Source organism: Artemia franciscana, chromosome 17 (genome assembly GCF_032884065.1).
Source record: "Artemia franciscana chromosome 17, ASM3288406v1, whole genome shotgun sequence".
NCBI classification, from domain to species: Eukaryota; Metazoa; Arthropoda; class Branchiopoda; order Anostraca; family Artemiidae; genus Artemia; species Artemia franciscana.
This window is the reverse complement of record NC_088879.1, coordinates 36,404,929-36,431,206: the sequence shown is the minus strand read 5'-3', so window position 1 is coordinate 36,431,206 and position 26,278 is coordinate 36,404,929. Positions and strand designations below refer to the sequence as shown.

At 35.3% G+C, this 26,278-nt stretch overlaps 1 protein-coding gene across 3 annotated transcripts in view; it reads left to right on the top strand.

Moving 5' to 3' along the window:
- LOC136038211 (matrix metalloproteinase-2-like) overlaps window positions 1–26,278 on the top strand; it is a 251,182-nt gene that overhangs the window by 34,909 nt on the left and 189,995 nt on the right. For all 3 annotated transcript variants that reach the window (XM_065721295.1, XM_065721294.1, XM_065721296.1), the window contains exon 2: window positions 10,065–10,274. In XM_065721295.1, the coding sequence (XP_065577367.1) occupies window positions 10,101–10,274 (174 nt within the window). In that variant the 5' untranslated portion in view covers window positions 10,065–10,100. The remainder of the gene's footprint in view (window positions 1–10,064; window positions 10,275–26,278) is intronic.

Genomic DNA, 26,278 nt, shown 5'->3' with positions numbered 1-26,278 from the left:
GGGGGGGGTAAAGCATAGAATATATTAAATACGTAACCCAAATAAACCTATTCTAAACTCACCTAACCAAAGTACCGACTAAATAGTTAATTAAAATATAGCTATCCATAGTCAGACACTATATTCTATCGCTATTCATTGCCAACTAACCGGGATGAAAACCGGGTAATGTCTTGAGTATTTCTCGTATAATACTTAAGTACCAATATATGTTAGAACAACTCCCGTTTTGTATTATTTACGGCTCTTGTCTTACGGGCCTGGAGGGATTATGTCATCCCTGGGGGCATTGTATCGTTCCTTTTGACTATTTCGAACAAAATGCCTATATCAAAATGTTGATCACATGCCTTTAGAAATTACGCTGGGATTAGATAGGAGAAGGGGTGACGGAAGGTGTCTGGCAGCTCTCCAATCACTTTTAGCTCTAAAAAATAGCAATATAACCTTCTATTTCCGATTGATTGTACCCCCTTCAAAGTTTCTACTCTCACTCCTTCCATACAAAGTTGCTCTGAGCAACATAAAACCAATTATATCATGCACTGAACGCTTATGGTTGTTTACTACAGGCAATTCGAGAGCGTTGTCTCTGACATAATCCTTACCTCACCGTAGCTCTTACACATCAAAGCCACTTACCTGCAGAGAAAAGGGGAGAGGTTGGTCCTACCTTTTTAATGTTACCTATCTTGTTTAATATTAAATACAGTATTTTCATCTTCCCCTCAAATTTATGAGTTCCTCTCTCTTTTGCTCCAGTTTTTTTTTATAGCCATTTGAATCTTCCATCTTTTCTAATGCAACATTGTTCGTTTCCAATATTTTGGGAATTTACTGTAAATTTTAATTTCAGTATTCTGATTTTTTTTTTTTCAATAGACAAGTGACTTTTCAAAGGCCATGACTATCCATATCCTCTGTAATTTATTGCCTGTGTCCAAGGTCATGTCTAGGGAAAGGGACGGGTTTCGAACCCTCACCTACGGAAATGAGAGAATTATAGAAAAAATTTACCACCCCGCCTTTGGAGTAGGTTACACCCTCTAAATCAAAATCCTGTATTTAATCATGTCCTTTTTTGAAGGTGTATATTGAAAAAAACTCTGAATACAAAGGGAGTAACAGCTAAAATGTGCCACAGAATTCATTTCTATTCTCACGAAGAAAATTGGCAATTTTGCATAAACACTGATGTCAATCTTGTGAATTGAAAAACCTCAAATATGACTGATGAAATAAGAAGGGGCAAGGAGGGGCTGGTTCTTCTACAATTTAAACTCTAAATAGGCTGCATAATAGTGGCTTTAATTCACTAATATGTAAGGGGGGGGGGCATATTTTACTTGTTAAATTCGTTTTTAAGTTTTTCAGTAAAAAAATGACGCTTTTCAATGAAAATGCCTAAAAAGGTATTCTTTTTCTTAATCTAGGGGAGGAAAAAAAAACTAGGTGGCAAGTGTACCATTACCCCTTTCAACTGATGTCCCTTCTGCATAAGCTGTAAATATAAAGTTGAAACCGCTAGCCTTCCAAAGAGCTATTTCTGCTTTTTCTATATCTTGGTTAATAGGATTCACTGACCTTACTGAACCTTTTTGTGTCATGGCTTCGTCTAACTGTGAGTTTTAGAGGCTTCCAAAATAACGTTTTAGATTATTTTTTTTTTTTTTTTTTTACTCTGGAGTGATGATAAGGAAGAAAAGAGTGACGTTAAATCTACAGTTTATATTTCAAGACTCTGAACTTAAGCGTTTTTTTGTAATGCTTATTGAACGTTTTAAAACTATATTTGTTCATGTATCGACGCCATTTTTAGTTAAAAAAAATTATATAGGGTAGTCTATAGTTGGTTTTCTCGAAATAATAAGATTTTTATATTTCAGTTTTTTAAGTGGCTAAAAATCAACAGCGTGTTAGACTTTGCACTCCCCTCAGAATACCGCTTTAGTTTTTTTTCTCTTTTTTTTTTGGTAACCCGGAGTTATGACAGGGACGAAAAAATAACGTCAAATCTCCTAATGTCTACATTAATAAGTCATAAGTTGAAAACTAAGGTCGTAGACGAGGGACATACGCAGCGGAGGAATCTTAGGGGCCTGCAGTCCCTCGAAATCCTAAATTTCCTAAATTTTCTGGCACTTTTCATTTAAATTATCAAATAAAATTAGTTTCTTGTTGCCCCCATGAACAAAATAGTATAGTACCTGCCGTAGGTGCCATTTTATTTGATAAACAAAATACAAATATGGCCTGTAGATTATCTTTTGTCATATATATTTTGTTTTAAATAATGATCTGCTGCTCTTATATTGAAACTACCTCTAGATTATTATTCTTTGATTGTTTGAATGTTTAGTGAGTTTCACTAAGTCGCCACTGGAAGTCTGTCAGATCTTATTCCATTCACTTTGACTAATCAAAAGGATTAAGGCTAAAAGCATAGGCCCTATCTTGTAATTAAATAAAAAAAAACAAGTTTTTTTAACTGGTAGTAAGGAGCGACATTAAAACTTAAAACGAACAGAAATTACTTCGTATATGAAAGGGGCTGCTTCCTCATCAGCGCCCCGCTCTTTATGCTAAAGTTTGACTCTTTCTCTCAACTCTTCTTTTTAAAACAGTAAAAACCTTTAGCGTAAAGAGCGGGACGTTGATGAGGAAGTACCCCCTTTCATATACGAAGTAATTTTTGTTCGTTTTAAGTTTTAATGACGCTCCTTACTATCAGTTAAAAAAAAACTCGTTTTTTTTTATTAATTTCTGAACGTTTTTGAATCAATGCATGTTTTGATTTTGGCTCTCCGCAAAGGAATAATTAAAACGAAATTTGTATATTTTTTTTCTTTTGGCTAAATGGCTTTCTCGTAGTTTTGATCGAATGATTTTGGTAAAAAAGGAGTGGGGGACGAAGCCTAGTTGCCCTCCTATTTTTTAGTTACGTAAAAGGGTAACTAGAACTTTTAGTTTTTTACGAATGTTTTTATTAGTAAAAGATATACGTAACTTACAAATTTGCTTACGTAACGAACTTTTGTATTCTCATGTTTTTATTACATATATGAGGGGGTTCACCCCCTCGTCAGTACCTCGCTCTTTATACTAAAGCTTAAATTTTGTCCCAATTCATTAAGAATGACCCCTGAATCACAAAAGCCGTAGGATAAATGGTTGAAATTACAAAAATACTTTAGTGTAAAGAGCTAAGTATTAGGAGGAGATGAGACCCTAATATGTGTAATAATTTCTGTTCGTTTTGAGTTTTAATGCTGCTCCTTACTTCCAGTTGAAAAAAACTTTTCATATTTATTTTTCATTGTTTTTTTTTTAATAATGCTTGAAAATCCTGCGCTCCCTTCATGGAAATTTTCTTTCCCCATGACAAATTCTTCGATGGAAAGTTTCCCCAACATAGCCCCCTCTTCTCAACCCCTCCCCCAACCAAAAAATCCTCCTGAAAACGTCTGTGCACTTCCCAATAACCATTACTACATGTAAGCACTGGTCAAAGTTTGTAACTTGTAGCCCCTCCCACGGGACTGTGGAGGAGTAAGTGGTCCCCAAAGAAATAGTTTTAAAGTTTTTCGACTACGCTGAATAAAATGGCTATCTCAGAATTTTGATCTGTTGACTTTGGGAAAATGTTTAGTGTGGGAGGGAGCCTAAGTGCCCTCCAATTTTTTTGGTCACTTAAAAAGGGCACTAGAACTTTTCATTTCCGTTAGAATGAGCCCTCTTGCATCATTCTAGGACCACTGGGTCGATCCGATCACCCCTGGGAAAAAAACAAAAAAAAAACAAATAAACACATCCGTGATCTGCCTTCTTACAAAATTAAATACTCCTCCGCAATCACTCGCTCTTTACGCTAAAGCTTTTAATTGTTTTAAAAAGTAGAATTGTGGCAAAGAGTCAAACTTTAGCGTAAAGAGCGTGGGATTGTGGAGGGGACAACCCATTTCATATACGGAGTAATTTCTGTTCGTTTTAAGTTTTAATGTCGCTCCTTACTTTCAGCTAAAAAAATTAGTTTTTTTTAATTTAATTTCTGAACGTTTTTGAATTAATGCATGTTTGGTTTTGGCTCTCCGCACATAAATTATTAAAATAAAATTTGTATATTAATTCTTTTTTTGGCTAATTGGCTTTCTCTTAGTTTTGATCAGACGATTTTGAAAAATAAGGGATGGAGAAGGAGGCCTAGTTGCCCTCCATTTTTTGGTTACTTAAAAAGGCAACTAGAACTTTTAATTTTTAACGAACGTTTTTATTAGTAAAAAATATACGTAACTTAAGAATTAACTTACGTAACAAACTTTCATAACCTTATATTTTTATTATGTATACGTGGGGGTTTGTACCCTCGTTAATACCTCGCTCTTTACACTAAATCGTAAGTTTTGTCCCAATTCTTTAAGAATGACCCCTGAATCAGAAAGGCCGTAGAATAAATAGTTGAAAGCATAAAGAGCAAGGTATTTATCTCCTCTTAAATACCTCGCTCTTTATGCTAAAGTATTTTTAGAACCCCTCATATGCGTAATAATCTCTGTTCGTTTTAAGTTTCAATGCTACTTCTTCCTTTCATTTGAAAAAACGTTTTCATGTTTATTTTTCATTGTTTTCTTATAGTAATGCTAGAGAATCCTGCGCCCTTTTCATTGAATTTTTCTTCCCCCATGACAGATTCCTCCAAGGAAAGATCCTCCAACATAGCCCCCTCTCCTCAGCCCCACCCCCAAACAAAATAAAATCCCCCTGAAAACGTCTGTACACTTCCCAATAACCATTAATATATGTAAACACTGGTCAAAGTTTGTAACTTGCAGCCCCTCCCCCAGGGATTGTGGGGGAGTAAGTCATCCCCAAAGACATAGTTATTATGGTTTTCGACTATGCTGAACAAAATAGCTATCTCAAAATTTTGATCCGTTGACTTTGGGAAAAAAATGAGCGTGGGAGGGGGCCTAGATGCCCTCCAATTTTTGGCCAGTTTATTGGGATACCCCAAATTATAAAGTTATATTTTTTAACATTACCAATATTTTTTTTTAAGTTGCTTGATGTCGTATTTTTCGATGTTAGTAGTGCCGACTAACCCTGTGATACCATATCCTGTGACCCTGTGATAGTCAATTCATGCTCTGGTTGGCAATACCGGGCCCAGGGAAAGATCCCTGCTGCCGCAAGGCTGGGTGGCAGACTTGCTATGTGCCCTCGTAAAAAAGACTCAGCAATTGAAACGTCGTATCTACGCCCTATGCACCAGCTTTGTGTCTTGAGGATCTTTACCCTTCTTTTTACCTGGTACCCAGCACCCAGCTGAGACAAAAAGTAAAGCTACTTATAAAGGAGACCCCAGAAGCAGGAATGGTGCATCTGAGTATGCTAAGTTGCTATCAGTATTTAAAAAAAAGGAGAAAATGCAGCTTTGTGATTCTGCTAAGCAATGCTAGATGGCGTTGGTTTTTTTTTTGCAGAAGACCTGCTTGATCTTATCATGTTTATTATTTTATTATTTATCTTTATAGGGTGCTGTTGTAATTTGCTTGATATTTATTCTTATTAGTTACCTTCTTGTTTGCCTTTGGCCCTCGGTTCTCGGACGTCCTCACGTTGGGACAATTTCAGTTTTAAGAAATTAGTGAAGGTTGGGTTAGCCGTGGCAACACTGTCCAACTAGCAGTTCTATATCGTAATTGCAGACACCCTTGTTTCAGCCACTGTCGACTTCATGCTCCTGATGTACTAAACTTTTGTTTCTTTTGCCTGAAAGTTTGGTTTTCCAGAAGTGTAATATCTTTTCTGAGGTCATTCAGTATCCATTTAACTTAAGTTTCTTAATGAATTTTTATTATCTATATACTCAGTAATATGTTGTAATCTCCAACTTGTTTTTTATTCCTTAGTTGACACTGGTAATTTGTAAGAGATTAGAGGCATCACCATAGGTCAACCTTGGGACACTGCATTATTTTGTCAGATTTTATATTGTTCTTCTTTAGATTCAGGTTCTTCTTTAGATTACTTTTATTAAGAACCCTAATAGTTTTACTCTTATGTTTATGATTTTACTCTTATTTTACTCTCATTATCTTATGATTTTACTCTTTATAGAAAAAAGTGGCAGCACCCTTGATAACCCTTCCTTGTTACTATATGATTACTATATGACAATCATGAGAGTCATTTGCATGCTGATGTTGTTAATTTAGCAAAGGCTAATGGTGCCCGTATATTAACATTGCCCCCATTCTCCACTAATAAACTTCAACCATTAGATGTGGCACTTTATAAACCTCTCAAGATATTCCATACTGCCGCAGTGGATTCATGGATGAGTCTGAACCCTGATAAAACTTTCAGTATTTATAATATTGCTGCTTGTATTGGATCTGCATATACTTGAGCCATGAATCATACTAACAAATTATCAGCATTTCGATCAGCTGGAATATGTCCTTTTGACCGCCATATTGTTACAGGTGAAGGCTTTCTGCCATCATCTGTTACAGATCGTCCCGCATCTCATTGTTCTTCCACCAATAATGACACAGCTTTGCCTTCAACTTCTGCACACTTTTCCAACCATGCTTCACTCCACAGCCATGCTCCACTCCATGTCATTACTCCACCCGTAACATCTTCCCGTCGTTTCAGGAAGTAATTCCAGCACTCCTTTAATTGCTCCTATACCTCCAGTTAAAGAAGTTACCAGTTGTGCAAGTGGTAGCGCCTACCACATTCCTGAAGAAGTATTTGGTTACCCAAAAGCAGGACCAAAAAAGGCCACTCCAAAAAGGGCAAGAAAAGGGTTGCAGCCTCATAGCTACTGACACCCCTGAAAAGATTAGACTGGAAGAAAATGTAGAAAAGAGACTATTAAAGAGTGTTCAGAAGACTGAGACAAACTGTGCTGAGCCAGAAAAAAGGTCAGAAAAGATGGTCAGTTCAAAAATGTTGAACTTTCAAAAATGTTCAAAAATCTTAGATTGAAAGCAACGAAGACTCTGATGATCCATTGCCTGATAAAATAAATGATTAACAGAGTTTTTCTGATCGCGAATCAGATGAAGTTGTCAAAGATTTTTCAACAAATGCTCAGAATCTCTAATCTGGAACATTCGTCCTCCGCCGATTCAGAGTGAAAAACACCACCTTCTTTTACATCGGTAACATAGTTGAAAAACTCAGTGGTAAAGAAGATGATGACTGCCAAGTTTCTTACTTGAGGAAATCTCAATAATATGAGGGAAAATTTATCTATCCTTCTGTGCCTGATATAAAAATGGGAAATGTAACGAAATAATTTCTTTTCTTCCTTCTCCAACTGTTACCAAGGGAGGAACTTCCAGGCAAAAAAACCTTTTGTCTTTTAATCAAACAGTTCGTGGTAACGAACTGTAGTAAGGAGCGACCCGGCTCAATAGTAAACAAAACTCTAAATAACGGAATTTTGATGCTAAAATATACATCAAAAGAATCGGATTTTCATGCTGATTTTAAATATATAAGTTTCATCACATTTGGTCTTTGTCATCAAAAGTTACGAGCCTGAGAAAATTTGTCTTATTTTAGAAAATAGGGGAAAACACCCCCTAAAAGTCACAGAATCTTAACGAAAATCACACCATCGCATTCAGCGTATCAGAGAACCCTATAGGAAAATTTTCAAGCTCCTATCTACAAAAATGTGGAATTTCGTATTTTTGCCAGAAGACAAATCACGGGTGCGTGTTTATTTTTTTTTTTTTTCTTTCTTTCTTTTCCCCAGGGGTCATCGTATCGACCAAGTGGTCCTAGAATATTGCAAGAGGGCTCATTCTAACGGAAATGAAAAGTTCTAGTGCCCTTTTTAAGTGACCAAAAATTGGAGGGCACCTAGGCCCCCTCCCACGCTCATTTTTTCTCCAAAGTCAACAGATCAAAATTTTGAGATAGCCATTTTGTTCCGCATAGTCAAAAACCATAATAACTATGTCTTTGGGAATGACTTACTCCCCCACAGTCCCTGGGGGAGGGGCTGCAAGTTACAAACTTCGACCAGTGTTTACATATAATAATGGTTATTGGAAAGTGTACAGTCGTTTTCAGGGGATTTGTTTTTGGTTTTGGGGGTGGGGTTGAGGGGATTGGGTTATGTGGGAGGAGCTTTCCTTGGAGAAATATAACATGGGGGAAGAAAAATTCAATGAAACGGGCGCAGGATTTTCTAAAATTACTATAAAAAAAAACAATGAAAAAATAAACATGGAAAAGTTTTTTCAATTGAAAGTAAGGAGTAGCATTGAAACTTATAACGAACAGAGATAATTAAGCATATAAGGGGTTCTAAAAATACTTTAGCATAAAGAGTGAGGTATTTAGGAGGAGATAAATACCTCGCTCTTTATGCTATAGTATTTTTAGTAATTTCAACTATTTATTCTACGGCCTTTCTGATTCAGGGGTCATTCTTAAAGAATCGGCACAAAACTTACGATTTAGTGTAAAGAGCGAGGTATTAACAAGGGTACAAACCCCCTCATATACATAATAAAAATTCAAGAATATAAAAGTTTGTTACGTAAGTTAATTCTTAAGTTACGTATATTTTTTACTAATAAAAAAATTCATTAAAAATAAAAATTTATAGTTGCCTTTTTGTGTAACCGAAAAATTGCATGGCAACTAGGCCTTCTTCCCCATCCCTTATTTCTCAAAATCGTCTGATCAAACTAAGAGAAAGCCATTTAGCCAAAAAAGGAATTAAATGTAAATTTCATATTAATAATTTATGTATGGAGAGCCAAAATCAAACATGCATTAATTCAAAAACGTTCAGAAATTACATAAAAAAAACTAGTTTTTCTAACTGAAAGTAAGGAGCGACATTAAAACTTAAAACGAACAGAAATTACTCCGTATATGAAATGGGTTGTCCCCTCCGCAATCGCTCGCTCTTTATGCTAAAGCTTTTAATTGTTTTAAAAAGCAGAATTGTGGTAAAGAGTCAAACTTTAGCGTAAAGAGCGAAAGATTGCGGAGGGGACAACCCATTTCATATACGGAGTAATTTCTGTTCGTTTTAAGTTTTAATGTCGCTCCTTACTTTCAGTTAGAAAAACTAGTTTTTTTTATGTAATTTTAAGGTAAGAGATGACATTCGTTGAGTGCAAAACAACTTCTCACTATCTATGTATTTAGAATTTAGGATGCATTGTCAATAAATTTTTGTAAAACAAGAGATTGGTTATAATTTATATAATGTCCCAATCTGAGCTTATGGCCTTCCCAGGCTGGGACACTTCCAAAAATTTTATTTGATTAAAAAAAAAAAATTGATTCACTGAAGACAAACTTCTCTTTCTGAAGAATGAAAGTATATGCCAGTACAATTATGTTGACCTAAAGATATTAAGAAACTTTTAATTACTAGTGAAGTAATTGACTTTTGGATTTTGGTTTCCCAACGTAGGCTGGTTTCCCCTATGCTTGACAATCATGTAGGGATATACCTTTAGTTAAAAAAACCTTTTGTTGTACAAAAAAGAGCGTTGGAAGATGTCTCTTTCTTAACTTTCATTTTTCCCTCGTAAACCACACTTATAATTTTTATTTGTGTTTCTTATGAGGTAAGCCAAATTCTGAAATTGCAAGGTTAATCGGCCCTGGACGTAATAAAGCCTGACTAAATCTTGTGCACTTCGTTTATATTTCTTTTTATTATTTCTTTATAAAATTATTTTATCCCACTTCTCATTTTATACTAGGACAGTGTATGAATATTTATGTATCGGTATTTCGGTGACCAACATCCAACGGGTAAATCAGGAATTTTTTAAGTGTCTTTCTTATTTTTTTTGAGTAATTATTTTTTATATTTTTATACTGTATAATTATTTGTTATATTTCTATAATTATTATCAATTAATTATATAGTTTAATTATATAATTAATTTATAAATTTTTATTTGTTGGATTCTGACCACTGCCTTCAAATGAGGAAATAGGAATTCTGTAATTGCAAACCTACTACAATTGACTATAGACCTCATCTAATTGTGCTTATTATTTTTTTTTAGAATAAAAGCAGTAGTTCCTTTAGTTGATTGCACACTATGGTGATTAGTGTGCTACTTAGTGCTATGGCCATAGTGTTATATGCTGATACCGGTCACGGAGTCCCAGTGAAAGAAGTCGCGGTAAATTCAAACAGTCACAAAGGAAATGGTGTTGAGCAAAGTTTGAAGTATTCAAGACGAAAACGGAAAACCGGAATAGATGATCATATTGTAAGTTTTTTCCCCAAATTAGTCTGTAACAAGGTTGTATCTGGAGTCACGAGGCTTGAACGTCCTCCCTCTCCGAAATTTTTTCTGACTCGTAAAAACAAAACAAAGATGCATATGAAAAATTTCTAATGTGTGTTTTAAGGTTTTATTTTTATATTATATTCCCGCACCCCGAACAAAATCCTGAATGCGCCCTTGATCTGTAGTCAGGTTTATTCGAGCCCGCATTTTGGAAGGTGGAGAGGGAAATAGTTTGAATAGAATAGGGAAATAGTCGCTATAATATGAGGGAAATATAAGAAATTATCGTATATGATGTAAAAAATACCAAAATTGTTTTCTTTCGTGTGGGTGGGAATGGGGAAGGGGACGAAAGCCCTTCTCTTCCAATAGCCTTGCCCAACTGTATTCTCCCCCCCCCCATTATTTATTATGTCTACATATACCTGTGCATAGACTGAGATTGAGACCAAGAAGATTAAGAATAATGTGATAGAACTCATATTTTTGTATTTGGACCCAACCAAGTAAAAACCTGATGGTAGCACAGGTATACATAGGGTAGAGAAACGGGATTGAAGGGGGAAGAGAAAATTTGGAAACGTAAAAAGGGATATAATTTGAAAAATATTAGAAATTATCGAAGATGTTATAAAAAATGTAAAATCGTTTTCTATTGGAGCGATAGGTGTGGACGAAGGTCCCTCTCTTCCTACTTGTCCGCCTGTATTCTTCCCCACCTTTATTTGTTTGTTGTTTTTTTCTGTTAATATTTTACTATGTCGACATATACCTGCACAGGTTGAGATTAAAACCGGTAACATTATAAATCATGATAAAACTTATTTGCATTTTAAGCCCACCATGAAGAATTTGATCCGAGCACATGCAAACAAGGGCAGAGTGGGGTATCCTAGGACTAGTTTGAAGAACTTTTCTAAAAGAGAGAAAATTATGAAAAAATGTAGATTTTTGCATTTTGAATTTCACCTGTAAGTTTAGTATTTCTGTTGAATCTTCGAGTAATGTATAGTAATATATTTCAAGGGGAGGGTGACTGTTTCTCGTTTGGGGGATAAGATAGTCGGACCTCCCCCAGGGCAAAAAATTATTTGGTTTATAAATGCCTATAGAAATTTTAGAGACCATGAGGAAAACTGTAAAAATCTAAACTTTTCGGTAAGTGATTTGATCTAAAGACCCTTGTGTATTTACACAGCTCTAAATCTTCCTTTTGAACTTGTAATTTAGAGCTGTAAGCACTGTAAGCTTGTCATTCATACTTGTTAGCGTATGTTTTTTTTTTTAACGGCTAAAAAATACTGTATTAGGCTTGGCAGAGTATGTTTCATGGTAAGTTATTTCGGGATAATTGCCGTGTAGTAACTTTGTAAGTTCTACCACGATCTGAGTCTAAGAGGTAATTTTTTTTCGCTATTCGTTACTTCTGAATAACTTTTAGTCAAGAACTATAATTCGTTTTGGCTACAACTACAGTTGCTGCAAACGCGGCCTGTAAATTGCCAGTAAATGAGATACTTACAGTGGGTGAATGATTCTGCGTCTTACAAGTTTTTTTTTGCGCAATGAGTGTTTGGTGTTCAAAAGGGAGGGGGAGGCTAAGTTTTGGTTACAACTACAGTTGCTGCAAACGCGGCCTGTAAATTGCCAGTAAATGAGATACTTACAGTGGGTGAATGATTCTGCGTCTTGCAAGTTTTTTTTTTGCGCAATGAGTGTTTGGTGTTCAAAAGGGAGGGGGAGGCTAAGTTTTGGTTACAACTACAGTTGCTGCAAACGCGGCCTGTAAATTGCCAGTAAATGAGATACTTACAGTGGGTGAATGATTCTGCGTCTTACAAGTTTTTTTTTGCGCAATGAGTGTTTGGTGTTCAAAAGGGAGGGGGAGGCTAAGTTTTGGTTACAACTACAGTTGCTGCAAACGCGGCCTGCAAACGCGGTCAAAAACCGTACCCCCACTCCTTAAACAAAAATCATTGTTACCTCCTCCCGAAAAAAAAATCCTGGATATGGCTATGTATGTGATTGAAATGTATATCTAGCAAGGTATTTCTGTAAGAGCAGATCAAGCTTTCTTCTTACAGGATGGGAGGGTCATTTTTAGACGCCAGAATGAAGACAGAAAGTCGCGGTCTTCAGGGATATTTTAGAAGCTGAAGGAAGACTGCCAAGGCTGAAGTAGTCGTCTGACGATCTCTTCAGCAATTTTATCGTCAGGTGCCATTACGGATGTGACGTTCTTAAAGTTCTGAACATCCTACACTGGACTGCCATTTAGTGGTATTAAAGCTCTATCCCATCGTTGTGTTTTCATCATCATAGTTGTTAGAAGACGTATCTTTACACTCATCTTTTTGTCTCTGATAGCTCTGTCATTGAATATTGATTAAGCCTTTTGAGGGGAGGGGGGAGACGTTGAGGATATCAACACTGTCAGCGGAGTCTAGTTCTGTGGCGGAAAAATAGGGACCAATACGAACACTTCACACTTGTCTACGATCCTTAGAATCCGGTCAACGGCAAAATTAAACAGGGTAGGTTATATACTGGTGTTTAAAAAACTTCCTCAATAATCTCAAAGACTGGTATCAAAAGCTATTCTACTCACACATTGGCAAAAACATTTGTGCAATTGGTTGGCAGAAGTCAGGATAAATTACCAGATACTCTGTGGCCATGTATAGTAGTAGTAGTAGTAGAACAATTTTATTAGAAATAAACATTTCTTAATCAATAGCACAACATAAGCAAAGCTTGCGAGGCTGTGCTAAAATCAAAGAAAATAAAGAGACAATATGGAGAATAAGAAAATATGGAGAATGAGACCATATACCAAAATAAAAAAAAACAAAACAAAAAACAATACATAAACATTACACTACCTTGCGTGATCCCAAGACAACAAAAATAACAAACAAAAAAATACATAAATATTACAAATGAATAACCTATGGAAAATTTATTTTAGTTAATCTATTTCAAAAGTATACCTACCGCGCAACTCCACACGTAAATCATACTTAAACTGGCCAAGGCTACCTATTTCCTTAATATCTATACTCAGTTTATTCCAAATATATAGCAGCCCATATGGTGTTTTTTTTTTCTGACGGAGACAAAGGAAGTTATGAGATCAGTGAAAATATAGATCGTTTCTTGTCGACGAGTGGATTGGTACTTCATTGTCTGTTGTAAGTTAAAAATCTGGCTGTAGCACGGTGCTGCAATCAGATTTTGTCAATTAGTGCTGCTGTATCCGCATAGGGTATAGCCAGCACTTCATGTAGGACATATATCTCGCTTGCTTCTTTTTTTTCGTTTTGCTACAGATTTTGGAAACGCTTCAAGAGGGTGATGACAAAGACTGTGACGACAGATCGAATTAAGAAAATGCTATTGGCCTTTTAACAGTTTTGTGGGCCCCTTTTCCTAAAAGTAAGGGCAATGCTATTGTATTATTTCTGAGGGATGTATTAATTCTGCTAAATATCCCGGATTATAGAAGAAAAACTCATCGCCTGCTAACAGCACGGGTGCAGCTCCTACCAGGAGTACTTCTGCAACGAATGTTACTGTTAACAAGACTATTATATCCACGAATGCTCCTGCCAAGACTACTATTGCTATTCCAATACTACGTGTACAATGACTGCTCTCCGCTAAGACTACTCATATCATGACTGCTTCAACCATGACTGCTCTTGTTACTATTCTTACCCTTCCCGCGGCTACTACACGACTGCTTCTGCGACGGCTACATCTACTGTAAAAACAAACAGAACGCGCTGGACTTAAGAATCTAACCATAAAAAGAGCATAAACTACAAAAATAATGATGTCAAACTTGAAAATGAAAAGTAATTCCCACAAATAGATACGTTGTCGTCACCCACCTCTACCCCCCCCCCATGAAGGGTAGAGTCGCGCTTATTACTAACTGGATAAAAACTAAATAGATAGCCGGAACTTAAAGTTTTCTTTTGCTGATTGCCAAGTTTTATAAGATGATTGTTATGATTTCCACCGAGTATTGGAAAATCTCACATCTTCCGTATGTTTTTATCACTTTGCAAGTCTGTATGGTCAGGAAATCAAACTAGAGAAGCTTAGAAACCTTCAAAATTTAATTTTTGTCGAAGTTAATGAGGAACCTGTGAACATTTTGAACTTGAAAGGGGCACAGACCGAAGATTGACACCCCTGCATCTTTACCTAATGATCATACCGATTTATTCATATATATTTTTCCCTATGCTGATCAAGGCGAGTAAAATGTATGCCTGTTCTCACCAATAAAAGTAACCCTTTCAAAGGCTTTTCTTGCATTTAGAGCGGACCATACCCCCTCCCAGGGGCGTCGTTTTGGGTAGGGGGCAGTTGCCCCCAAAAAATTTGAAAAAAAAATTATATAGACCATGCCCCTTGACTATTCAGATACGGACCCCTCTTACTCCCCCCCATAAAAATGTCAGAGCAGCTTCCCCGCCTCCTCCCTTAACCTGTTAAGGAAATATAGTCCTCCTTGCTGACGAAGCATTTGTGTCTGTTAAACTCTTCTAAAAGAAAACAAGTTTACAAAAAAAAAAAAAAAACATTGGACCTATAGGCCTCTGTGAACTGCTCAGCCGCTAAATCAGTTAATGCCGTACAAAAAATAACGAAGAAAAACAATATATCGTCGATCCTTATTATAAGTCTATTCTACTGTTGGTTACACTTTAAAGTATTCTTGTTTTCCGTATGCGTAAATCTGGAGGTTGCACCTAAGCACATTTACCCCAAAACGAGTCATTTTGGGATAATTGTTGTTGTTGTTTTGTGGTATTCTTATTTTTGATATGTGAGAATCTGGAGGTTGCACCTGGACATTTTGCCCAAAATGAATCATTTTGGGATATTTTGTTGTTGTTTTGTGGTATTCTTATTTTTTATATGTTTGAATCTGGAGGTTGCACCTTAGCACATTTAGCCTAAAATGAGTCATATTGGGATAAATTTTTTGTGTTTTTTGATATTTTTATTTTTCGTAAGTGCAAATCTGGAGGTTGCACCTAAGCACGTTTAGCTCAAAATGAGTCATATTGGGATATTTTTTGTTGTTGTTGTTTTGTGGTATTATTTTTTATCTATCTCATTTTATGCCTCTTGTCTTATAAAGTCAATGATCCAAATTGTTAAATTTGGTTATTGAGATCTTGCATCATTTACAATAAAAAGAAAAAAATGTGAAGTTCATCATTCTGACTTCTGAACAGAATCTATCAATATTGTAGTACTACAAAATTGTAACACTTAACAGAATGAAAGAAACGATCTGAAGTTAATTAATTTACTTTTAAATGCATCTTAAAGGGAGATATTGGTATTACTTTGTCACATTGTTACAATATTTTAACGTCAATGTTAAAATATCAAGTTGCAATAATGCAGTCAAGGCCGTGTCTCGAGTGCACTACCGGGCTTAAACCCCTCCCCCTCCCCCAATTTTTTTTGTCTGACTTGCAAAAAAGTACGAAATAGCTACTTATGTCTTGTAGCTACCACACTCTGAGAATTTATATCGCGAACATGAGACAATAAACGGTTTTCATGGTCTTTATACCAGGCAATTAGCTCCGGCTCGCGAAACTACATTATAGTTATATTTTAATAAATATTTGCTACGTATTTTGGTTCGGCTAGGTTAGTTTAGATTACGTATTTAATATAATGCTGCACAAACACGTATAAAACTATATAATATAAAACTGCACAAAACACATTTGCAATATGTTTATATTCATTTTTGTTTCTTTTTTAGAGTCGAAAATCTTTTTTTAGGAGGGACGGGTTCATACTCGGTAAATCCCCCTGTATACGACCTTGTCATTATTGCTATAGTATTTATTATCTAAAGCAGCTGAAGTTACTTCTATTGACATCCGGACGGCTCAGATTGAAATTTCCAAATGAGAATATTGTAATATGATTTGAAGTTATTTTATTTGATATCTCTATGGCTCCTATCAAATTTTAAAATGCGAAAAAATTGGAATATTGCACTATGTACAGTAAAATCTAAAAACGTTGATTTGATGGCTTGGACTTTTTAATGGCTCGTATCAGAGGCAGCGTTTGGAGGGAAGGAGACATTGAAATGTTATATGGTGAAATAATGGCTGGAAGTGAAATAAAGTTAATGAATTTGACATCTATATGACTGGAAATCTAGAATGTTGAAGTTGATCCCTTTGACTTTTGAAAGACTTGCATTCGTATTGAAATGTCATATTTCGAAAGTATAGCACCTTACTCAATTAGACATAAAAAATTGTATTGCTACTCAATTTGATATCATAGTCAGATAAGTTCGTGGGAGAGGGGCTTCAAGGCCTGGGTGCCCTGAAAGCCTATATTCTCCCCAATTTCCGGTTCAATTAAAATGTTTATTTTGCTATCCCCCCCCCAAAAAAGAACTTGTGTACGTGTTGTATCTGAATAGCAAGCATTGATATTTCCGTATTATAACAGCTGCAAAATATACGTCGAATCTGGAAAATTTGACGTTGATCGATTTGACTTCTGAACAGCTCCTATCAAAATGGCAATATCTTAGACTCCTTGAAACAATGCTGAACTTATACAGCTGAGATAAGCTTTGGCATATAAAATTCAAAATGTTAACATATGCCCGAGCAGGTTAGGGTGAAAAGTCAAAGGTTTATTTAGAAGGGTGAAAATGACAGCCATCTTCCGGTGGTCCACTTTTATGATCTAGTACCACCTTTTTGTCTAGTCTTTACAAAAACAACCCGTTAGCATATCTTGTTTTGACACGAAAATTCGTTGGTGTCAGCAGGGGGGAAGGAAGGGTAAATGATAAATTTGAAATATCTTTCAGTCACGATATGCGTTCTATTTTCAGGAACTCGGTTTGAAGCGTATTTTGAGAGGGATTGATAAAAAATCGCTATCAAGTTCTCGGTGTTTTTAACACAGCCAAACTTTAAAGCATTTTCTCCTTACGAGTTACGGGTTCCAAACCTATCGAACACGGGGTCCTCAAAATTCTAACAAGCCAGAAAAGCAGTGTTGAACATGGGTTCTGAAAAGAGCCATACCCGTGTTGAACACAATACTCAAAACGATAATCAGCACAACCCGTGTCTAATTCCGTGTTGGATGTGGGTGGCCTAAAAATGGAGCTGGTACTTATGTATTATACGAGAAACACTCGAGAAGTGAAGTTTGGTTAATGCTTATGAAATAAAACAAAATATGATGAAAATACAATACTATATTTGCAAAATTGTGTTGCTTGTGATTTGTGATGTTACTTCTCGTAAGAGTCCAAAGTCATTGTGTGTCCATTGACGCATTGTTTTGTTTTGGGCCACAACCCCTTTTCCTTGAAAATATAATTGGCTGTTCTTCAGTCCTCGGCAAATCCCAAATTTTTATTGGAACATGTATGGTGGGACACTTCTATCACTGTGTGTTGCAAAGTAACCGGCTATTGTCCTATATAATCTTCGCACCAAATTATCGAGTGTTTCTTGTATAATACATAAGAACCACGGAGCTTCAGTTGGAATATAAAGCTTGGGCCATAGAGGTCATTTGTGGTAGGAATGTTGGACCTCTCCCCAATAATTTGGAAAATTTTTTAATCCATTAAGTAAACCTAACAATGATAATTGACGAGAAAATGGTTTAGCCTATGTGTTGCCAGGTTCTTTTTCGTCAAAAAATACTTTGGACTAGGTTAAGAAGAACATTCTTAATGAAATCTTTATTAATATTAGCGTCGATAGGGCACAAATCACGGGTAGTGCTAGTATTGTTTGAAGTTTTATAGGGCAAGGTTACCAAAATACGAGCCATGCGCGCTAGGCGCGGAAGCAGGACCGCCAACGTATTTTTTTTTTGTATGTATTGTTTACTAAGTAATGTGTAATATTTTTGAAATTAAACGTGTAGAGTCTTTGCCAAATAGTAGTATTCTTCGTCACTGCTTGAAGAAGGAGGCTAACGCCACCTTTATATTTTTACCACCTTTATATTGGCAGTTGCCAACACAACTGCGCATGCTTCTCCTACCTCTCAATCCTTTCAAAGCCTCCCTCTTTACATCCTCCCAGGAAGTTCTCATTTCCCTTAAATCTTTCTTTGCGATATTCCCCCACCCTAACCACGAATGACCTGCTTTCCGTTTAGCCCTTGACGGTCGGCTGAAAAGGACAATAACCCACGATAAACTTGCCCAGACACCATAAACCGTAAATAAGTAAGAGCATTAAAATGAGATTTTGATGCATTTTTCCTTCCCCATTTTCCTCATTTTTCCAACATTTTTCCCTCACCCTGAACCAATCTCAACTCTATTGATACCTGAAAACCAAGATTTTTTTTTGGGTTTATTCCAAATCATAAGGATTTTAGGGCAGTAGCATACTTTCGTCAGTGTTGCCATGCGTGAAAATAAATTCGCAAAGCTGATTAATTAAGTTTGGTGACGCTTTTTGTCTGTATAAAATTCAAATGTTAACAGTGTGTTTATTCCCAAATCAAATGTACCTTCAAAGTAAAGCTAAACCTTCTTGAATTACCAAGGACATTAAAGTAAAACATATTTCCCTGCTGACCCCATCCTAGGTCTATTCATACAGGAAAAACGAGAATTTTCCTGATGTGAAAGTTTTTTTTCATTAAAAATTGAATTCATGATTTGCCCTAGATTTTTAATTTTTTATTTTTCTCTTACCCAATTAAATTTCACTGTCCTTGGTACTTTAAACTGATTTGTGCTATGTTTTTAAAGCTGTGTCCAGGGGATTAGGTGTGTAACCCCCCTCCCTGAAATGTTGGTCTGACTCGTAATAACTTATCAGTATATATATATATATATATATATATATATATATATATAGGCTATATATATATATATATATATATATATATATATATATATATATATATATATATATATATATATATATATATATACACAAATTGTTTATTCTTTTTTAGTTTACTCTCCCTGAAAAAAAATTCCTGGTACTAAATTCTGGATACGGTTCTGATTTTTTTTTTTTTTTTAAGCTTTGTAATTGTTGATTTTTTGCCACGTTTCTTTATTATTTTTTTTTTTTGATTTGCCGCCAACCACTGCTCAAAACTGCATATGGAGGGCCTTTTCATGTAAAACTTTATTCCTAACTTTTAAAAATATATTAATGGTTGAATATGTTTCCACTTATACAATTCATCAGTAATGTCTCATCTCCATTGTCCTTGGGGCTTTAGATTTGTGCGCCCTATTAATATGTTTTTGCTAGCTACCATTTTTTTAAAGTTAACAATTCTGTTTTCACGATCTAACAGAAAATTGCTAGTAACATTTGCGATGGTAGAAAAGGACATTAAATTGCATTAGTAATCGATTGCACCTATTTATGACGGCCGTTAAGTACTGAAATGTAAAGATCTTTTAATACTTTGAACCAATATACATCCCAGTGGTTGTCTGAGATAGTTTATAAAAAGTATTTGCTAAGCTGTTCTCAAAGGTAAGGTCTGTAGGGCCTTGTCAGAAGGGTATCTACATTTTTCTGCGTTTGAGAACAATTTTTGGCGAAAATTCTCTCAGAAGTTTTAATTATCAGATTCGAGTTTTTGGCATAACTGCCACTTTACTGTGTCTTTATTCGGCACTTGTATGATATATTGACCACAGCAATAATCCATGTTAAGAAAACAATACTTACCTAGTAGCATACATAATAATCATAGTTAACAAATTTTTTATGCATCCTAGCTATACTTTACCCCCAACCGCCCAAATGTACAAATATATAGCCTAGCCAAAATTATATATTTCCTATCTAGTCATCTCAGTTGTTTCAACTCGTTTACCTGTGAATTGAATCAACTGTAACGCAACAAAAATTGAAAAAAAAAAACAAGCTACCATGCACTGAAAATATGTAATTTGGTCTATATATTTGCAAATTAGGGTGGGGTTGGGGGTAAAGTATTGCGAGGCTACATCCAAAATGTGTTAACTATGATTATTCTGCATACTATGAAGTAAGAATTGTTTTCTTAAAACGGTTACTTGCTGTGGACGATATATCATACGAGTACCTTTTTTTTCTTTTTTAATTTTGTCACTTTGGTTGCTAATCAGATGTGTTGCTGTGCATGTTTATAGATTTCAATTTTTATTATTTTTAAGCAAACACTGTGAATCATCATGTATGGTCACCGAGACAGTTTTGCATGTGCATTACGATTTACCAACCATAAACGCTGCAATGAAACTGAATTTGATATCCACAAAACTCATCAAATGAGGAATTAAAATATCAACTAACTCTGTAGAGATAAATAACACTAATGAGATAGAATTTATTCTGAAAGTCTTATTAAGAAAGGAATAATTTATGTATCATTCTCACGTTTTGGACACTCAGCAATTAAAATTTAGTGCTAAATAAAACTGCTTCGTTTCGTGTTGATGTTATTTGAAGGGGTGGAGGGGGAATAAAAACATGGAACTTTGATTGAGTATGCATTGCCCTGTTGATTATATCTCTACAACATCATTTGAAACTTCAAAATATTCACAAAAATGCACTACATGTATGCACTACTCTAAAACACGAAAATCGAATACTATTATATGAAAGGGACTGTACGGTATATGAAAGAGGCTGTTCCCTCCTCAACGCCTTGCTCTTTATGCTAAAGTTTGACTCTTTTTCACAACTCTACTTTTTAAAACAATAAAAATTTAGCGAAAAGAGCGGGGCGTTGAGGAGGGGACAGCCCCTTTCATATACGGAATAATTTCTCTTCGTTTCAAGTTTTAATGTCGCTCCTTACTTGCAGTTGAAAAAACTTGTTATTTTATTTAATTTGCATACAAAAAAACTTGTTATTTTATTGAATTTGCATACAGACGAAAGATCCGCATTGTTTCAGTCTTTCATCTTTTCTGTCTACTGGTCGCAGTCTCGTTTGTTGTCTCTCCATTGGGTTTTACCTCTCTTTGTTTATTTATATATATATATATATATATATATATATATATATATATATATATATATATATATATATATATATATATATATATATATATATATATATATTACTCTTATTATTAATAACACACTGCAGCACCAAGCCGCCTGAGACCAACACTTGCTCCTCCTCCATCCCAATCTCTTCAAAGCATCCCTCTTTACACCTTTCCTGGATAATTCCCATTTTCCTTAAATCTTTCCTTACGAAATTTTGGCACGACCAGCTTTTCGTTAGGCCTAGACGGATGGTCGACAAGGACAATCGTTGACAATATGTCATCCTTCAGCCGCAAAACTTGCCCTAGCCATCTCATCCTTTCTCTCATTATAACCCTAGAAAGCGGGATTGTACCACATCTGTCTTACAAATTACTGTTTTAGATACGGTCAGTCAGTCGGGTACCCAAAACAATCCATAGGCAATTTCTCTGGAAAATATCTAGCAAATGCTCCTCCATTCTGTATGCAATTTCTCTGGAAAATATCTAGTAAATGCTCCTCCATTTTTTGGAATGCCCACGCTTTAGAGCCAGACTTGAGCACCGACACCACTGCGGCTTCTAATATTCCTGTAATTGTTTCTTCTTCTTCCATCTGGTCATAGACCTTATCTTCTAAAAAATTTTCTGGCCTTATCTTCTAAAAAAAAAATTTCGTTTGTCATGTTGATACTAGGCTTCACCTCAGAAAGTATACCGAATAGAAAAATTTTGACCGTGCCATTGGACTGGCCATGTCAAGATGAAAGGAGCAATCCCTAACTCAAAATTGAATTTAGTGCGGAAACTAGGTTTTTGGTAGAGGGTAGACGAAAAAGCCTACAGTTTGAAATTAATAGCTTTGAATAATAGGATAATATATCAGCAGACTCCCTGACTAGTTATGATCCTCATCAGCTTAATCAACTGATGTGATATCTATAAATGACTTATTTCGACTAACAAAAAAATAAAGGAAAGATACAACTGAGGGGGAGCCAACGCTCAGAAATCAAGTAGACCTAGTGGCACTTTCCGAACCTGTCGGAAATATGCAAAGCGTTGCGAGGACTGAGCCACGTATGACGCTCCAATATGCCCTTCAGGGGACGGAAAGCAAGTGGTCCTTCTAATGCAACAAATTAGCCTTCACCAACTAATGAGTCAAGCATTTGCGCAAACGTTTTTTAGCTTGACCCATTAAATGGCGCTTGAGTAGAGGGGGGTGTTCCCATTGTTTACTCTGGTACTTCTCGGTTATTCAAAACACATTCAAGAATTACGCAGTGTAGGCTACTATCCGACAATAACCGGTTTGCCTGTCTGGAATTGGTTGTAATGTGCCTATTTTGGGCGAGAAATACTACGACGTAGCTATATTTTAACTAAATATTTAAAATATAGAGGTGGTTTGGGGTTGGATAAGGTTCGGTTAGGTTTCCGTAATTTTTTTTTTCTAAAACATTATTTTATCATCATGTTTTGTTGTATTTCATTAGGATTAACCTAACTTGACTTCTTAGATATGTTTCAAATAACCGACAAGTACCTTCACTTTTCATCTGTTATTTTATGATTTGTATTCTTTGTTTTTCCGACTTGTCCCATCCTAAAACGAAAGCACATTTACTTGTAGGCAAGTAAGCTACCTTGGATTTTATTTGGGAGACAATGAACCACAGCAAAGAAAATATGCTTTGTATTTTTTTTTAAATTATGTTATTTTAAAGATTGAGGTTTAGGGTAGGAGGAATAAGACTATAACTTAAGAATAAAAACACAACGAAGATGTCACTGTTATAACGAATAGGTCTAACCTAGGAAAGGCTGATCAGAAAGTTTTTGATGGGTGGGGGAGGGAATGAGGTCAAAAACGACATCAGAGAATTTTTAAACCACTGACTAGCCTGTGTGACGGGATCCCTCTGACTAATATTGGGTTAAATGGCCTATTCACTCCCGTGTGCGCAGGAATGTGCGGTATGATTATTTAGCGTGCTGCTGTTGCTAAAAAAAAGCCGATGCCTTAACAAAAATGTTGTTTAAGGGTAATGTAGTTTTCTTTAATTTTCAAAGACTTGGAGACCTAGAAATAGAAGTCCAAGACAGTAGATCAAATTGAAAAGAAATATAATTCCTCACTTCATGTCCCTCCCCCTAATGGTGTCAATTCACCGAGATTAGGGGGGCTATATATGTATTTTTCAGATTTTAGGGGAAGGGAATTTTGCGTGTTCCCGTTTTTCAATGAAAATACTAAATAGTCGTTTTCCATTAAAATACCCAAAAAGTTAATTTTCAAAACCATTTTTTTCCTTTTTTTTGGGGGGGGAGGGGGGGGGGGAGCTGAAAATTGATCTTTTGAATGCCCCAGTCCCCGTCTCTAATTGAAATTTTTGAGCTTCGATGACTAATTGGAAATATAACCTATCATCAGCAAAACTCTCAAATAGTCTTCATGTCAGATATTGAATGAATTTTTTTGATTTGAAGTTTTCTTTTTAGTTCTCTTCTTAATTTATTTGACAAAACTGGGATACAAGGTAAAGCTATATAATTTGTTTGTTGAGTTGACCCATCTTCTTCTGATGTCACAGGTTCCATTAACTTCTTTTTTCTTGTTCAATTATTTTTGAAATCATATTTTCAGGAAATCCATTACCTATTAGAGCCGACTCCATAAAATAGGTCGGGAAAAATAAACGAAGAATGTATCATTTGTTTTGGTTACCCCCCCCCCCCCTCCCTGCTATTGTGTTTAAAGAGGTTATGAGGAATTTGTTTAAAGTGTAATTCAGTATACAGTCCCAAATAAACACAATAAAATTGACGATGTTTTTTGGCCAACTTGGCCAGTCGTTTTGGCCATCTTGGCCAGTTTTTTCGGCCATCTTTCTTGGAAGGCCGAAAAGTCGAGAATCAATGGAGTGTATCGAGGTCTAAATTAAAAAAAAAAAGATGGATTTATAGGTGAATGGAAAAACAAGTGAAGTTTGATTTTTTTTTTTTTTTTGGCCACTGAATGACTCAAATATAGCAAGGGAAAATATTTTGGTGTGATATCGACAGAGATATGTGTCAGTTGATATGGTTGTCGGGCTTTAATAAAAATGAAATGAATAATTCATTCCACTTTAAAGAATATGGAGGGACCTGCTGATTGTTTTTTTCTTTTTGCTGAGGGCAAAGGTTCAAGAAGGATTGCCTTTTTGCCAGCAAAGTGTCATTTTTTCTAAATGCTGTTAGATGCTTTTTATATATGATCTTTTACGCTCCTACTAGACTCCCCTGTGCACCCTGGAGTAAAGGTATCATTTAATGGACATAATTGTTTGTTAGTAATTCTATATATTCCTCCCAATTGAGGCCTGCTTTTCATTGTCTATTAAGTATATCACAGATAAGTTTCATATTAGGGACCAAAACCTTCGAAACAGCAGATATAAAGTAGCACTTATTTTATTTAGTAATGCAAAAAACACGTATATCGGAAAATACAGATTAACTTAAATCTGTAGTATTGTAGCGGATGGGGGGGGGGGAAAGACTGAAGCCTTAAAAGTACGTTTTAGGCTCAAGTTATGTTCATAGCGATTTAAAACCAGTGATAAATCTATTATATCCCACTGAAAGGGAAATTTTAGGGTTAACAGTGAAATATTGGTGCTGTGGGGGTAGTTCTTCTATTGCAAAAACTTAGATTTTAATGAAAAATAATTTTTTTCCAAAATTGATCCATTAAAAGCTTTACTTTATCCTGAAAAGGGGGATAAACGCCCTAATCTCCAGAATAATTCTATTTAGCTGTGGAAAGCAAACTCTCTTTACAAAAAAAATAACAGTACAATTTACTAATCACTTCAAAGAGGGTAAAAAGTTAGACAGAAGATGGGTTAATAATTGGGCAGTGACTTGACCGGATAATTGAATGCTGTAAAATCCCCCAAAAAAGGCTTCACACATGTATCTAGATTCTTAATAAATGTCCTACTTTTGCCAGAAATCCCAAGACCCCATGGGGAAATTAAACATTTCACAAAATTTCGGGGGGGGGGTCTCGCGCACGAAGCCCCCCCCCCCCCCCCCCCCTGCGTATGTGCCAGATATATGTATATATATATATATATATATATATATATATATATATATATATATATATATATATATATATATGTATATATATATATATATATATGAATATATATGTATATATATATATATATATATATATATATATATATATATATATATATATCAAGATATATATATATATATATATATATATATATATATATATATATATATATATATATATATATATATATATATATATATATATCCTACAGCCAATGCTATTTGATTCCGGAATGAGTTACCATCAAAATCTGATATTTACGATTTCCTCAAATGCAGGTTTTATTGGATGTTGGAGGTTTTGATTTTAGTATTTGTTGATCATATCTTGAAGGCTAGGCTAAAGGCTTCGCTTTAAAAGCAACTATCCGTTAACTACTACCAAAACACCACCTTTTTTGTTTTTTTTCTGCTCTTCTTAAAATACACGTCCAATTTACTATTTTCTGGATTATAGCAACCAAGGTGCTTGGAGATCGCAAAAAAAAACAAAAAACTTTTTAGTATTCTAAGGTATTTATATCTACCCCAGCCATTTGGGGAGTTGGGTATTTATTATATATCCCTATCTTGACATTTTAATCGAGAGATTCCTTTCGTGGAATTTTCATTGAAAATCTTTTTAACGAACACCAACATTGTCCTTTCCCCCGTATTTTGAAAGATATATGTTTCTCTTCCCCCAATTTTTTGTGAATAGAGTCCAGTACAGTCAGTACTTCTGATCGTTTCCAAGGGATATATGGAGTTCCTATTTAAGAATAAGGTATACTAATTTCCCAGAATTTAAAATTTGGGGAGTTGG